The 17,884-nt window shown below is 26.5% G+C and overlaps 1 protein-coding gene across 2 annotated transcripts; it reads right to left on the bottom strand.

Annotated features, from left to right (window-relative positions):
- Nucleotides 1-14,353: 14,353 nt before the first annotated feature.
- LOC137830187 (insulin-induced protein) lies at nucleotides 14,354-15,979 on the bottom strand. Of its 2 annotated transcripts, none has more exons than XR_016523450.1 (5): nucleotides 15,616-15,964; nucleotides 15,437-15,523; nucleotides 14,880-15,068; nucleotides 14,724-14,775; nucleotides 14,354-14,623 (listed from the first exon to the last, which is right to left on the bottom strand). XR_016523450.1 is itself a non-coding variant. In XM_068637364.1 (5 exons), exons 1-5 carry the CDS (start codon nucleotides 15,904-15,906, stop codon nucleotides 14,513-14,515), a joined length of 762 nt encoding a protein of 253 aa, XP_068493465.1. In that variant the 5' UTR covers nucleotides 15,907-15,979; the 3' UTR covers nucleotides 14,354-14,512. The 2 variants fall into 2 exon arrangements, 1 of the variants encoding a protein (XP_068493465.1); XM_068637364.1 differs by having other exon boundaries at nucleotides 15,405-15,523; nucleotides 15,616-15,979.
- Nucleotides 15,980-17,884: the final 1,905 nt, after the last annotated feature.

Genomic DNA, 17,884 nt, shown 5'->3' with positions numbered 1-17,884 from the left:
GTAAAGTCTTTAAAATTTGTTAATAAAAAAATAATATAAAATAAAGATTTCAATAAGATAGTTAAAAAGTTAGTAATCTTCATTACAAATATTGTCTACGTATTAGACATTAATATTAATTATAGTTTATAATTATGTTTGCAACTTAGTCATTTTCATTTCATATAACTACTTTGCTTTATGGTTACTTTAGTTTTGTTTTAATTAAATTAAACATTTATTATATTTATATTTATTAGTCTAGATTATTATTTAAATTTCTTCTGTTGGTAATGTAATATATGTTTGCTACCAACAAAATTGTATCCTTTCAAATTTATCTTATTACTTAATTGGGACAATAATCGATACAATATGACTCGTTTTACATCTCAATTACATCGATTAGAATTTTTAATCATTGTAATATATATATATATATATATATATATATTATTTATATATTAACACACTGGTTTTTCAACTAATATAAAAGTGGTTAACATTCATATAAGGATGTGTTTTGAATAAGAAGAAAATGATGAAACTTAGATAATATTAATTATACTTACCAACACCAAAATTTGTTCAATCCAAACGTTCTATACAGCTTTAGCTCCAAAAGACCTTAGTCTAACACGATTAAAATTGTGTTTTTGTTAAAAAAAAGAATATTGAGAAAGAAAAGTGTTATGAACTGAAAATTTTATAATAAACTAAGGAATGAAGATCTAATATATATATATATATATATATATATATATATTTTATTCCTATTCACTTTAAAATTTATTATTAAAATATCCGGGTTAATTCCCTCTTTTCATCACTCTTCTTTCTATAAACAAATACTTCTACAAAAACTTATCAGGAATGTCTTTAATATATTTTTTAAACAATCAATTATTTAATTTAATTTATATTCATGTAAAGACTAAATTATGACCTTTTTATATATTTTAAAATTTAAATAATAATTTACCCTTTACAATTTTTATAAATTTTTAAAAATTAATAATTATAACATACAAAAGTACCTTGAGACTAAAATTGTTTAAAATTATTTAATTTTAAACACTTAAAATTTAATAAAATTAATAACGACTAAGAATTATTATTACTCTTTTTGAACAAGTTTTTAAATAAATTGTAAAACTATCACGTTAGAACATTAGTACAAATAATCATATTTTACATGAGATAACATGTTAGATAGACATTTATTTATAATATATTAGTTTATAAAGATGTTACGTTGCTATTCTATTTATAGAATTAAGATAATATTTTTCTTTATTTCACCACTTAGTCTAATCTTATATTTATAGTTTATATTTTTTTTAAATATCATGTTAATTTTTTCTTAAGGATAAAATTAAAGAATTATTATACTATCTCATAATATACACTGGTGTAAGTGAATAATGAACGAAGTAGATGGTATCTTAAAAATATATAAGTACATAGGTTTTATAATATTACAGAAGACGAGGGGTGAAAATAAAAACTATAAACAATTACAATTACAGATATTCTACCATTATATCATACATTTAATAGACATTTTTATGCGTAAATTATTATCTACTATTCAAATATTTTAATAAATAGTAAATTGATAAAATAAAAAATAATCTTCATTTTTTATAATTAAATAAAGTAATTAAGACATATATAAGTTAAACTTACTATTTTAACTAACTTACTTTCTTTTGCTTCCTTTCCTTTTTCGTAAACACTTCTTTCCATCGTTCTTTGTCTCTGTCAGCTGCAAATAGAAATTACTGATAGTAGATAGAGACTTACAAGTTTTCCGTATGTCATGGAATACAGAGTAGATCTTGGTGAAACATAACACTGTTAATTGAATGTTGAACTCACAACAGCTACGGCTCTGCTGTTATTTTTCTGTTATAACTAATCTCCTTCCTCCAACTAACTTCTTTTACAATAACTGAAAACTATTACTGTGTAGATCAAAACTTAATTATATTATAGGATTCAAATAAGTTTAAATAGAGAAATTGCTCTTTAAAAAGATGCTTGTATCTACATATGAAAAGATGAAAAGCCAAAAAGTGAAGTAACAATTCAAAAAAATCAAAGCTTATAAATATTATAAAAATATAAATTTCAAAGACTTAAACTTTCTTGTATAAGAGCGAAAATTTGGAAAAAATAAGACCTAATCAATTATATTAATAATTTATATATATTCACAAGAAAATTAAAATTATCTAATAGTAACTAATTTTTTTTTAAAAATTCTAAATTATATATTATTTTATAAATTAAAAAATTATTAATATATAAAATAATTTCTATTATTAATAAAAATTTATAAAATAATTATTAAATTGATATCTAACATTATTTATCAAATTTTAGTTACTAACTATTTTATATTTTAAATTAGTTTTTAATTTAAAATTAAAAATTAATTTAAAATAGTTAATAGCTAAAATCTTAATAGTTAATATTTGATATAAATTTAGAAACTATTTTTAAATTTTTTATAAATAATAAAATTAATTTAAATATTAATATTTTTTTTATAAAATAGTATTTAACTTATTCAGTGTAATTAGTTATTTTTTTTTCTCTAAATTAATTATTATTAAATAAATTAATTACTATTAAATGATTTACTTGTAATGATTATTAATAGATAATTGAATATATGAAAAACATAATTCATTATATTGCTATAATAAAACAAATAATCAATATAATATTATTAAATTAAAAATAATAAATAATAAATAAAATATTAATAATAAATAAATATATTTTATTTTATTTGTGATTATTTTCTATTCACCAAAATCATTCTCTTTCTCTTGTTTCTTTCAACTTTTACTTTGATCCACACAAAACCAACGTAATTCTTGCATAATTGTATCTAAAGTGAAAACAAACTTTTGCATTATGATTGTATTAACGAATGTAACAAAATGAATTGTGCATGGTAAATGGTGGATGTAACGTGGGCAGAATGTGCTTTCTATAGAGATTATTCCATACAAGTGACTATTTGTTGTTTTGTGTTGGTAAGGTTGAACTAGATTAGATTCTGATGTAGGAAGACGTTGTCGTTGTTTGTTAGCATAATTGGAAGGTGCATGAAGATGTACGAAAAAGTGAATGACTTCCATAACACACACAAAGGAAGCGCAATGAAGAAATAATTGATTTTTCCTTTCACACAATGGATCATAGACTAAAATTTAGTGTACAATCGATTATGCTTGAAAAATAACTACACACATAATCAATTATATATTGTTTCTGCTAGGGAGATGAGACTTAGAGAACTATTGAAGTCTTCTTCTTCTTCCTTCGATCGGACAGGTGACTGTGTGATGAACTGTGATTCTTCTCGTCTTCTGGCTTATCCTTCGGTACTCGGCGCTCGGTCGTCGGGCGAATCACCGGATGGTGGGGGTACCTGCGAAGGCACTCCGACGCTCAAGTCAGTAAAGCAGGTGGTCAGCTCTCAGGTAGGTGAACAGTAATAAATGACATACCTTACTCCTTGGGATGCGCGCTATTTATATTATTCTAATGGACCTACCTTGTTGGGCCCGTTTATCGAGGTGGATACCGCTTAGGGTTGCATTACCTAATTCTTGATGATGGATTAGCTTCACTGATCTCGGTTTGAGCGTTAATTGTGATAGGGTTCGGCCATCAGCCAAGTTCCCTTGACGCGGGTCGGCCATCGGCCAAATCCTTATGGTCTCGGTCGTCTTAGTTAAGTCTTCTAAGGTCTCGGCCTCTCGACCTCTCGGCACAAGTCTCCAAAGGTCTCGGCCTCTTGGCCTCTCGGCACAAGTCTTCCAAGGTCCCGGCCTCTCGGCCAAGTCTTCTAAGGTCTCAGCCAGGTTCCCCTGATCTCGGTCAGGTTGATTGGACATATATATATATATATATATATATATATATATATATATATATATAAAAGTAGGAATAGTTAATTATGCTTTAATTACAATTAGTCATATAATCAATTATGTATATAAAAAATCAAGAATAATCAATTATTCCATTTTGATAATCGATTATGTGTGGTGGTGTGTTTAGTTGTTGTTGGAGTGTGGTTAGTAGCTGTTGGGGTGTGCTTACAATTAATAATATTATTTAAATTCAATACAAATTAATTTAATAGTTTAATAATTATGAATATTCAATTTATTTATTTGAATTTTAAAATTTAAAATGTTTACATATATATTGATAGTTTTCCACTAAAAGTTTTTACAATTATGAAAAATTCAAATTTAATTTTGAATACAAACACAGTTATTTTCGGATAAATTTTTATTTTTTTAACAAAATGAAATAATTTGGATTTTGTTCCAAATGAGTTGCAACAGTATTTTAATTACAAATAACTAAAATTCACAAATAAATAAATAATATTTTTTTAAATTCTGTTTATATGAATATGATTTTGTATATTATTTTTATGAAAACTTTCAATGTTAAAATAATTTAAAAAATTTAAATAAACACACACAAAAATTCCTCATATTTCATTATTTATAAAATTTTAATTAAAATAAATAAATTTGTAAACATATATTTAAAATCTTTAAAAAAATTAAACCCTTCCCAACCATTACATAACTTACAAATTACAAATTTTTTTTCTTATAAATTCACTTTAATATATCTTTATTCAAACACATTTTATCTCTTAATACTTTTCTCTACTCACAAATCATCTTTTCAATCTGAACACAACCTTAATGTTCTAAAAATAAAAATGTTTTCTCTACTATTACTTTTTCATTCGACTTCCTTCAATCTCCTATTGAACACTATTTTTTTCTTCTAACGTATTTAACCCATCTTCAATCTCCTTAGCATCAATGTTTATTTTTCCAACCAAATGACGTCACTCTTATTCATATTTTTGTTTCACCACAATCAATGACGGTGCTTTTTTATTATTGTTTTTCTCATCACACTTATTATCGTTCTAGAAATATTATCTTGGAATTTCGTATACAAAAAGTTATGCTTCCCTACTACCGACATATATGTTAAAAAAAATATGACAAAGTTCATTTCTATATGAAGAAGGTAGGAGGAAGAAACTTTACCTTTACATTGCAAACATTTACCATTATACTGTAAAGATACTGTTTCTGTTTTGAATTTCAACGAATGACCAACAAAGATGTAAATTCGTAACTTTGCCCTCAGACACTTTATTAGGAATATTAACATATATGTCATTTTTAACGACTAGTACTATAGCAAATATGGGTTTTATGACATTAAAGTTGTACTGCATGTGGGTGTCCAACAAGCACAGTAGTACAAGCCTTAATTAAATTTGGTAGATACGAAGGCTGATAATAATACTTACTCTATTTAGTGGGTTAGATATAGAGAAGAATGAGTAAAATAAGATGTAAAATCGTTTTGTTACAGTCTGCAAAATTTATTGTGTTTCTTAATTCTTGAAAAAAAAAAGTGACGACCATAAATGAAGGGAGAGAGAGCTGATTTAGTTAGTTATTTTTGCTACTCTTGCCCAGCTGGCTCATGTGAATAAACCGTATTTCTGAAATATTCAGTGTCACTTGTAAATTGTTGGTTTGGATGGTAACAACCGTGTTAGAATGTTGGTATATGAGAAAAGAAAATAAGAACTCACTTTAGAAATGAAAAGTGTAATTAGTTATAAGATAAGACTTTGGATTAATTAAAACTATTTCATAAAATAGTTTTTCTTTCGCTTTAATTATATAACTAAAAGCTCCCTGTTTGACATATTTTTTCTTATTTTTAATTTTTGAATTTAACTACTTATTATCATTTTAGTGTATAATTTTTTTTGTAAACTTAATTATTTTGAAATTTTGAAAGTGTTTTCAGAAATTGAAATATAAGAAATTATTAATTTCATGAATAAATGTCAATAAATTATGAAACCTAAGAATTTAAATGATCTTGGACGATAATTCATGGACATAAATGATAATAAATGTTTCACGTGATTAACTTTAATCTAAGTATTCTAACAGTAAATTAGAGCAACAGACTAGTTACACTTTTAGATATTTTTTAAAGATTAAATGCATTCTAAACTTTGGATGGATAAATTGGATAAGGATTTAGAACTTTGGTGTGATATAGTTTAAATGGCATGAAAATTCATATATTTAGGTTTCATTCAAAAAGAATTATCATTCTTCTAAATTTTCTTTTTTTTTTCTTTTTTTCCTTCTTACTAAAATTCTAATCTCCTTGCTTATTAGATCAATGATCGAAGTTCGTCATTGAATTCCTGACAGGAAACTCTACAAGATTGTCTGACCAGAATTTTTGATAGAGTAAGTTCATTTTTGTTTTGATCTTTGAATCAAAATTTGAACTTGTTAGGTCGATCTCTATTTAGGCTTGCATGTGATGCTTTTAACTTCAGAATTAGTCTCTATTAGCTCAAGGTCCTAGCGATATAGTTAGATTTTTTATGAGGACTTCGTGGTGCAGGTTAAACTACCTTTAAGCATTTATAAGATTGGAGCTCTTAGTGAGTATCTCCTCAAACTCAAGTAAGGGAAGCTAGTTTAAATTTCCAATTAACCCTAGGCTAGAAGATCTGGATGTGGAGTGACGGAGTCACCAGTATCAAATCTTCTTGCAAGATTTCTTTTTTTTTGAGAGATTAGAATTTGATTGATTGGAATGTGAAATTGTAGATATGGTAGATGTTATAGAATTTATATGGGTTTTGATTTGAATGAGTTAATAAATGTATTTGAATAGTTTGTTGAATCACTTAAAGTGTAATATTAGATGTGATAAAATTATAATTGTTACAAAATATACTTTTAAATATTAAAGTGTTTGATTATAAAAAATATTCAAATATAAATATAAAAAAATATTCAAATATAAATATAAATATACTTAGTGCTTGTAAACCAAATCCATCATTAAGTCAAGTGTGAACGGTAAATCATACACACAAGTAAATTAGATTCCTATATTAGTTTTCTTAGATAATAAAAGATAGGTAGGATATATTAGATATGTAAACTTTTTATTTTTTTCAGCTAAATATAAATTATAATCTATTATTTTTTTTAAAAAAAATTGTTATTGATGATACTTATTAAAGTTATAATTAATTAGTGATGTAGACATATTTGCAGTGACTTTTTATAAAATCATGAAGGTGGAATTTCAGACTCCTCCAATTGGAGCTAAGTGGATAGACTTTCAACCCATCAATAATATACATATTTTAATCCAAGCATGTATATATATTAATTATAACAATTAATCAATTTTATTAGTTTTTTTTATAATATTAAGTATCGTATTATTTATTAGTATAAAAGGATGTATATCCGTTGCTTTAATATTAGATGCCAAATCAGTCACAAAAAGGATACATATTTCTAACATTAAACAGTGTGTTTGATAGAGGCTATCTCCACACTTTTTTATGGGATATTTTTTTTTACTGTTCTACTATTGATTATGTATTTATTATTATTATTAAAAATAGATAAATAAATAAAAGTCGTGGAAAAACAAGAAAACTTTCTTATGGTGAAAGATAAAAGTTGGTGAATAAATTTTAAACATTTTGGGGGAGATTTACGTAAAAAGAAGTTCACACTAAAATGTGAAAACAAAAACAGAAACCTCATCTATATAAAATAAAAATAATGTCACTTTTTTATTTTATGATATGAAAATATATATTTAATCAACTATATATCTTATTCGAGGGCGAGGACTAAAATGTCAATGATCCTATCCTAATCATATAAAACATAAAATAATGAAATTTCTCTATAGTATAATCTTATTGTTAAAAGATTTGTGTGTATGTCAAAATGACATAATATAATTAGTTTGATTAATCTTTTATATTTATTCAGAATTATTATTTTTCTTAAATATGATATTTTCTATTTTCACCCGTAAGAAAATATCAAATTAATTTTTAAATATTAGTGTATGATCAAATTATTATATTATAGTTGCTTAAGTTGATTTTAATGTGATATATTTTTTTTAAGTTAAAAGTTATAAAATTATTTTAAGTTTTTTTATTAAATATATATTTATGTTAATATTGGATTAACATCATCTTAGTTAATATTAAAGGAGTTCGCTTAATGTTAGACATAGTTAGTTAGAATTTGCTAAGTAAACTCTATAACAACTAATATATTAGTGTCAGAGTAACATGCGACACTAAATAAAATAAATATTAAAAATATTTTTTTATTATTTTATTTTTAGTATGTATATTTATTAAGTTAGCGTTTACTAAATCGTATTAATTTATATTAATTTATATGTTAGAAATATGTGTACTTTCGTGATAATAATATGAATAATATAAATTGTAGATTATTTTAAATTTAAAAGACCATATTTAAAGATGATAAATTTTATCATTAATAATTTTTTCTTTCTCACTTTTTATATAAATATCACCATATTTATTTTCTTCATTTACACTTATAAATCTCCTCCATCCACATCCATCTAATTTATTCATATTCATCTCCTTCACACACTCATCTCATTCATTCATACTTTTCTCTAATCTCTTTCCTTCAACTCCTCTATTTCATTCACATTCATTTTCTTCATCAACACTCATTTCCTTCATCCACTAATTTTTTTCTATATTTTTTCATTTATATTTTTTTTTTGTTGAAGATGGATGTGTTTTACAATAAACCATTTTTTAAATTACTTTCATTAGTGTAATCAAACGATACAATTTAAATTAATATGAAAAATAAATTTTATTTACGGTTAACTAAGCCAAAATTAAATTAAATATATTTTAAAATAAGAAAAAAAGTATTAGTTCAACTCATCTAATGTTAAATTACTTTAATTACAAAAATTAATTTAAAAATTAATAATAAGTTAGTTTGAGTCTTCAAAAATTAGTATTAATGGTTTTAGAATGGCAAGGAGAATCAACACAAATCTAACATTATTGATTAATCAGGGTCAATTTTTTATTGTTAAATAAAATCATGATAAATATCTTATAGTGTAGTGTTTATATAATTTAATTGTGTGTATATAAAATATGTGAAAAAAATTTAAGTATGATAATATGCTTTTCATATATTTCTGATTCACATGTTACTGTAAGTATGAACATGTACAACACCGAATTGAATTGAATTGAATGTAGTATTTGAAAATACTTCAGTCATGTTTTTTTTTCTTTTCCTTGTCGGAGACAAATCCTACCCAACCCATAACACACCTAAATAAAAAATACATGGATTTAATGAAACTTATCAATTTGAATTGAATCAGTGATTGTTTTTCAATCAAGGAACATGGTTGGCCACTACCCACAATAAATATTATTCATTAATGCATTATCGATATATAAGAAGTATGCATTATACACATTCAATCAGAAAATAGTACGTATATTATTGATAAAAGCACATTCAATCATATGACTCGGGATTCCTGAGTTATAAACAATTTCTCATTCTCATTAATCTATTATTAGTATGACCCCATTCTACAGGGAGTGTGCTTTTCTGTAAAAATCTCACCGTAGTTAATGTCCTTAGTGTTTCATCTTTTGAATATAATTCGTTATCTGCTAGCCAAAACACTTCCTTGCATAACTTTATATATATATATATATCAACCAACATATTGGAATGGATATGAATTAATCCACGGACGCAATTTTTGATTATATTAATTTTTGAGTAGGTGGGTAGTTAAATATTATATGGAAGCTTTAAGTTTTGTTTGTGTTTAATAACGTCACATTGTGTTAGTTACTAATCTTCTTCATCCCAAAATAGTAAGTCACATCACATCATAAACATTCATTAGTCATTTTCTTTCCAAATCCACATTCTTTTATTAATTATGTAGTGGAGAGGTGGCTCACTTTAATACGATGCCACCCTATCGTTATTGTCATATCGTTATGGGATAGCAACTTTGTTCATAATGAATAGCTACCTTAACATTGATGTCTTAACAGAATGGAGACAATTGGATGATCCTCGCCAGAGAGACACACGCTTTAATATTTGGATCTTTCTATTGCATCTACACAACTTCCACATTTTAACAATTAATTCTATTTTTTCATTAATTATCTAAATTATTTTTGTCAATTGTCATAATCTTATCCTATAAACGGACTTTCAAGTTTATTTGTTTAAATAAAATGATGCCAAAATAATTAAATCCCTTTATTTTCAATGAACCTTATATACATAAAATATGGTATTGAATAAAAAATCAAAAGAGTTTATTATGGCTAATTAAAAACACAACTAATAAGAGGTAAATTGATTTCAAAATATCTCTAAAAATTATACTAGTTTCGTTCTTTCTTAATCTATTTTCAGTTAATCCAAACAACTTTCTATTAATAACCTTGAATTATCTAATCACAATAACTCATGTAACTAAAACAAAAAATACAAATCATTTCTTAAAACATCATTCAAGAATTTTTTTCAAAAATAATAAAAATAATCGATTATCTATTATAAACAGACTAAAGACTGATGTAATGCAACTTATAAAAGAAAAGGAAATGTGACATATTTATAGTAATATATAGTAATATAGTATGCTTTCTGATGAATTTCGAATAATTATTTTTCAATCAACTTATAAAAAAAAGGAAATGCAACATATTTATAATGAAAAACTTATAATATGACATTTTTCTGATGAATTTTGAACCATTATTTTTCGATCAAGATGTAAATGTATAACAACTCAATAAAGAAGCAAAATCTTTGTAATGAAAGAACCTTTACAAAAGAAAATATTTATCTCACCCAGAAAAAAAAGATATTTTCTTCACAATAAATTACTTCGTTTCACTCTTGAATTGGTAATTACTGTACAGTGCGATATTTAATAATTCAAATTGTTTTTTCATTGTATATATTAGGGTTAACTTAAATTTTTTCTAAAACATAAAAAATAAAACTAATTGAATCAAAACAACTTTATTTTAAATGCATTACTTTAAGTTTAAATTTACAACTAAAACTAATTGGATGGTTAAGTAATAAACTTTATGTAATTGAATCGAATGCTGGTTTCATTCATTACAAGAAAATTATGAAATAGAAACCAATTTGTAGAAACCAAAATAATTAGTTGCAATAGTAATTAAATTAGAGACCATTTTAGAAATTAAAAAAAAATTTGGTTTCTAAATTAATTTCTATTGTTGTTAAATAGTTTTTAAATTGGTATCTAATTAACAACTAAGGTTTTAACTATCAATTTGGTAGCAAAAACTTTGGTTGCTAATTAGATATCAATTTAGAAACTATTTAACAATAATAGAAAATAATAGAAATTAATTTAGAAACTAATTTTTGTTTTAGTTTCTAAAATGGTCTCTATTGTAACTAGTTATTTTGATCTCTAAAAATTGATTTCTATTTCAGGATTATCCTGTAGTGATATAAAAAAACATCAAACTCAATTCCCAAACATATCCTTTAAATGTATAATTATAAATTTAGTTTCTAAGTAAATTAATTTCAAAATCTTATTTAAAGCACTATCATATTGTTAGCTATCTCCATTACGTTCAGTGTTTTCGTGAGGCACCCCCTCTTACATGTGTTGAATAGGATAATGCCTTAGCCCAACTGTACACCATGAAAGCACTGGAGTTTTGTTCTTACTTCATTATTATTGTGGTGCAAGTGGGATCCATTTATAGGAAGAAATTATTGCAGTGCAGGAATTAAGTGCCTTTGCAGGAAGGTAAAATACCATTAATAGCTCAATAATAGCATCTATCTATGAATTGCTGCGTTAAAAATAAGTTTTCAAAATTAAGCACAGCCTAATTTATTTAATGGCCCCAGATTGGCCAGTGTGGATGCTAGCTAACAGTGCTTTTAAGAGTTTATCTGCTGAAAATATTTTTTAAGTAAAAAACTCAAAATCTTCTAATTTTGTAACTATTAGTTAGTTTGTCTATAGACTAATAATTAATCATTGGTCGGGGGTATGAATTATAAGTTGTTAAACCAATATATTTGAGGCCGATTTGGTGTGATCAAGAGAAAAATTACATGTTATATAAACAAACTCTTACGTGAGTAACCAAGTTATTGGGTCCACGCTGACTTAATTCAGAGAGAGTGAAAAAAAAGGAAGAAAATAGTAAGCAATGTGTCCGCTATAAATTCGTGCAGAGAAGTAGTTTGGAGAAGTTTAACTAGATACCCATTAAGGTATTTTTGTGTTATTCACCTTGTTGGTGAAGAGAAAATTTCCCCTTGATCATTGGAGGCCAAAGAGAACTTGTTGTTTACTTTATTATTAGTGGAAGTTTTACTTGACTAGTTCTAGTGATTTTTTTTTTGTTCATATTAATATTTTCCAATGTTAAAAGTTTTGGTGTTGGCTGGTTTCTCTCTTTTTTTTTTCATCCCATTGTTTTGCTAAATAGGAAAGAATTAATATGGGTTTTGTTTTCAACTGTTATTTTTTTTTACCTTCCCAACAATTGATATTAGAGTTTCAATTAGGAGTTTTGGTTTGTGGTCTAAAGATAGGAGATGGTGATGGTGTTGAAACCGTGATTAAATTGGATTCTACCAATTATTCAATATGAAAATTTTACCTGGAAGATTTTTTATTTTGTTTGCAAAGGCTTGTATGATGCTATTGAAGAACAAGGTATTAAATTAGCACATAAATTTGGCGAAGATTGGAAGAAGATAAATTGAAAGACTATTGATATTATCATGCAATGGATAGATCAATTTGTTTATCGTGATATATCAGATGAAATTCTAAAATTCCTTGTATAAGGCATTCTTTATAAAGAAACTAATATAGTAAACTTAAATTACAAGGATGATTCCTTAGTGTGACTAAACACTTAAATAGTTTTCAAAATATGGTGAATGAATTGATCATTATGAAGATTGTGTTAGATGGTGAGTTACTTGCATTGTTGTTGTTTAGCTTATTATTAGACTCTTGGGAAGCATTAGTGATATCTCTAAAAAACTCTACTTTAATGGAAAATTTTCTTATTACAAGAAAAACATGTTTTGTATTGTGATAGTCAAAGTGCAATCCATCTCAATAAGAACTCGACCTTTCATTCAAGGTCAAAGCATATTGAGATTCAATATCATTGAATACAAAAAGTATTAGAGAAAAATCAATTATCATTAGAGAAAATCCATACAGACAAGAATGACTCAAATATGAATGTAAGTTTGGTTGATTATGACCCAATTAATTGAAGAGGGAGATATTTGTTAGGTGGGTCACCAATTTATTGGATCCATGTTGACTTAGTTAGGAAAAAGAAATAGGAGTGTTTTCTTTATAGGCTATCACTCATTATGTAGCTGAAAGTAAACATCCTTTTGTATTAGGACTTCTATGGAAAGACATAAAAACAAAAACTCTAATGCCTCTGGTGAGAAAAGAAATGGGCAATTTCTTCCTGCACCCAATATTTTTTTTAATTTCCAAAATTATCCTTATTCTAGATTTAAAAATCCAGAATAGAAAATATAATTTAAAAAAAATACATTTCGGATGAAGAAATCTGGAACACAAAATTAAAAATGCATTCCAGATAAAAATTTATGGAATTCAAAAATGTGTTCCGGATATCTAAATCTGGAATGTTCCGGATAACAGGTTTTGAAAGCAATTTTTATTTACACTCTTTTTCATTTAAGGTTATTTTCATCATTTTTGGAGGATAAGTTGGGTCCATGTTGGAATTGATATGGTACTGGAGAAATTGCCAAAGAAAGAAAGTCATCAAAAGACACGACGACGCAATTATCAAGGATACGCTCTACCACTGAGCTAATAGCCCGTTGTGTGGGTCTCTCGCCAAAGTCGTTATGCTAGCCCGTTGTGTGGGTCTCTCGCCAAAGTCGTTATGCCAAAAGTAAGAGAAACCCCAATCTCATATGGAGATTGAAGAAAGAAAAAATTAGTAAAGAAATAGTTTGAAGAAGAGGTTATCTCTATTGTCTGTTATTAATCTCGGTGAAGAAAATATTTTTTGTTAATCTTGGAAGTTCCAAGAGAACTTGTGGTTTCCCTATTAATTACTATCAGTGGAAATTTTAATAGATTAAATCCCGTGAATTTTTTCTTCATATTAAGGTTAACATTTTTGTGTGCTTGTTGTTATCTGTTCTATTTGTTACATCCCATTGTTTGGCTAATAATTATTTATACAAGGAAGAATTAGTCTGAATTTTGCTTTGGCTTGTTACTTTTGTTATATTCCTGCTACAACTTCATATAGAGAGGATCTCTGTTAAATTTTCAATAGAAAGAGAGAGAGAGAGAGAGGAGCTGGAAATTTCAAGCAGAGAATTGACTGAAGTCGTTAAGCTATGTCATTGTGAGTACAATATGTATCAGTACCATCATACATTAAACCAATAAAGCCTTGCCACAATGTTCTTGCTAAGGCTGCAAATTGGTGCTAATGGAATAGGCAGCACAGATACATAATGTTTCAGGTAGACTCATCTGTTCGAGGATCATAAACTGTTCTCAACCACCGTGATAAATTGATTAAGAATGGCGTATATACGAAGTAGCAAGTGAGTGTCCAAGTGACCAGTCCCTGCACATAGTGTTGGGAGGTGGTATGAGAAAGAGAAATCATGAAGAAGTTCAAAATTTGATGAAAGGCTTTAGAGGGAACTGTTTGCAATATGAAGTACCTGGCCAAAGATTTCAATGTTGGGTTTAGGGTAGTACCAAAGGTGGAAGAACCTGGAAGAAGCAATTGCAAAAGAGAAAAGACCATAAATATTTCAAATTTCAATTGGTCATAGTAAGCAAAGCAAATACTGAGAAGTACGAGAGAAACAGTTTACTTCATGATTGGAACCTCAGCCAGTGGGCAAGCAAGGCCAACAATGCATGCCAAGGTGAAACCTAGCCATGTTCTATCCAAGAAAAACCACATGAACTCTGCTCCAGCAAATAATATGTAAGCCTCAACATTGTCAGCTATTCCACCTTTGTAAAGTTCAGCACTCACTTCAATAAACAGTGCCAACAATCTAGAACAAGACAACCTCATAAGCTTTCAATGTAATTTTAATTTATCAAAATATCATGATTTAATATTTCATAGTTATAGTTGCTTATCACACATTTTCTTTAATTTCTAAAGTAAGAATAAAACCATGTCACTTTATTAAACTAAGGACTAAAATGAGGGATTTTTACGATATAATGCAGTTTTACAGTTAAATTTTTAAAAAATTGTAAAAATAGGTCCATTTCAATAATTTCACCATGCGAAAAATTCCTAAAAGAAAGAGTTGAGAAAATCATATTTAATCCCATACTTATGAATACGATTTTCTTTTTTGTATAAATCCTTAGGTACTTACATGAATGAAACAATTGTTTTTGGTAAACTTGCCTCTTGAACCTTGTTGAAGAGCTTTTGGTCGAGGTAGAGTTGAAGCAAACCAACAGAGGAGTAAAATAACCCCAGCAAGAAAGGGACCTGTGAATTTGGATTTTGGAAAGTGAAGCTAATAGTAATAGGCAAAGTGGAGAAAGAAGGATACATAAAATGGAAGTTGAATTGAAACCCACCCAGATGTTTGTGTGGAGTGGACCTATGTGAATGGCGCCTGAGTCGTAGACGAGGAGATTGACCCTGGAATGGAGTCCATCGAGAAGGGGACCGAGTAAGAAGCCTGTGCCAAAAAGTTTAAGAGAGATTGAAGGCCATGAAGTTCTCAGGTTTCTTGGGCTCGGTTCTCTCTGACCACACTGAGGCTTAAGCAAAACCAATTTGCGTGTTCTGTGAACAGGGTAACTGTGGCGGAGGAGAGAATATGCATGAACAGAGGAAGAAGAAGCAGATGCAAGAAGACATTGCATACTTATCCCTCTTTGCGATATTCAGGCAAACAAACAAAATCATTCCTTACTTCTAATCTCTAATCGTAGACATGTTTCATTTTTTTTTTCATAAATATTTATAAAAATGAAAAACAGTAGTTTTTTTTATAATTTTTAATTAACTTATACATAAATCAATATATTCAACGATTTAAAATAATTTACTAGTCTTAATTTTTAAAATAAACATTTTGTTGTTTTTTATATTTTAAATTTGAAAAAACTTTTATTTATTCAGGATCAAAATAAATCAACAACCCGTTGATATACCTTTACTTAAAAATTGCCCTATATTGATAAATGACCTAATGTAAAATATTTCAATGACAAAACACGTCAAAATAAAAGAATATATTATCGTAATATTAGGAAATGAAGATAAAACCACTTCCTAAGATAATTTCCAGTGATATAACTTGTTGAGATCTTAACATTTTGTTAGGTTAATTAGTGACACGTCATTGAAGAAATTTAAAGGATTTTAACTCCAATACTAAAAAAATTCATTTGAGTTTCTACTTGATTTTTTTGCCTCTTTCTCTATCTTTTTGTAATCTTAAAAAAAAAAAAGTTTTCTTAAAGTTTTTAAACGTGAGTCCTAACTTATTCTTCTACTATTCAAAGATTAAATAAGAATTGAATTCCTAACCTCTTTAGAAAGTTGGAAGAGATGCCCAGTGATAAGTAATTCACTTTTCATTTTACTATCTTTGTCAGATTCACAACATAATCAAATTGATATTAATTTGGCCAACCAATAATTTCTAGAGTTGATACTTATATTCTCACTCCTAAAAGTAATTGTGATGTTCATATTTTGTAATTATTCAGAGTGGGTACACTTCACCAAAATAGGAACGGATAGTTACTTTTTGTGAATCAACAACTCATTAAAAATACAGATTTCACTCAATGAGACAATAAAAGAATTAATTTCACTTTAAGAATTATATATATATATATATATATATATATTTTGCATGTTTCCTTATTTACAGGCTTGATGATTTATGTCTTAAATATAATTAAACATTATAATGTAGCTAGTTTAATTAAAATAATTGATAAAACCCTATGGATATTTTTCTTTTATTTAATGCGCTTATAATGTTTTTACACAATTCTATATTTTTCTTTGGGTATTAATGGTAAACTTCATCAGGCAAAAATATCTAATTAGAAAGAGGAAAATATTTAAAATTGTAAAAAAATATTATTTTGATTTTGGTTGGACAAAATGGTAATACAATCTTAGTTAATATAAAATTATTATGAAAAATAATATCATTTACATATAATATAGACTGGTAAAATTATTATTCTAATATTTGTTCTTAATACAAGTATTTACTTTGAGATATAAGTATACTGATATCGGATTTATTGGATGGAGTTTAGATTAATGCACAGTTGATATATTTATATTTGAATTTTTTCCTTAAATAATTAAATTTGTGGGAAAATAAATATTGACATTTTGATAGATGAGAAATCATTTACGACATTCCAAATGATGGATTATAATTTTATTTATCAAGCGATAATTAATTTCTTGAATAAATTTGTAATAAATTATCACATTATATGTTATATTAATGAATCATTTATTACTATAAATAAAAAGCAAACGCACAGAACCTCAAGATGTGAGAAACAAAACAAAATAAAAAATAAAGCACATTGTTAAATAACACCAACCTTTTGGACCTAGGCCCGTTTAAGTATAAAAAAGCCCAAATCTCTAACATCTTGTAGCTAATTACATTTTCACAAATTCTACATGCACCTCCATATTTTCTCCATACACCTTCATACATTTTTTTAACAATATCTTTGAACATGGTGGAAAGTGTAATGTCTTCTTCTTCATTATCAAGTGGTGGTGGTCGTTTATGATAGTTATTAGTGGTGAATGTTAATGGTTAAGGTAAGTTTTGTGATTTCTTAGTGTGGTGAT

Source organism: Phaseolus vulgaris, chromosome 7 (genome assembly GCF_051622355.1).
Source record: "Phaseolus vulgaris cultivar YP4 chromosome 7, ASM5162235v1, whole genome shotgun sequence".
In the NCBI taxonomy this organism is placed as follows: Eukaryota; Viridiplantae; Streptophyta; class Magnoliopsida; order Fabales; family Fabaceae; genus Phaseolus; species Phaseolus vulgaris.
The sequence above is the reverse complement of the archived record's forward strand: the minus strand, read 5'-3'. Positions and strand labels throughout refer to the sequence as shown.

Excerpts from the sequence above, each read along its gene's own strand:
- LOC137830187 (XM_068637364.1), bottom strand. The coding sequence starts at position 15,906 with ATGCAATGTCTTCTTGCATCTGCTTCTTCTTCCTCTGTTCATGCATAT. Across the intron at positions 15,524-15,615 it reads CACTCCACACAAACATCTGG|GTCCCTTTCTTGCTGGGGTT; the intron begins GTGGGTTTCAAT and ends CCAAATTCACAG. Across the intron at positions 14,776-14,879 it reads GCTGAGGTTCCAATCATGAA|GTTCTTCCACCTTTGGTACT; the intron begins GTAAACTGTTTC and ends TGCTTCTTCCAG.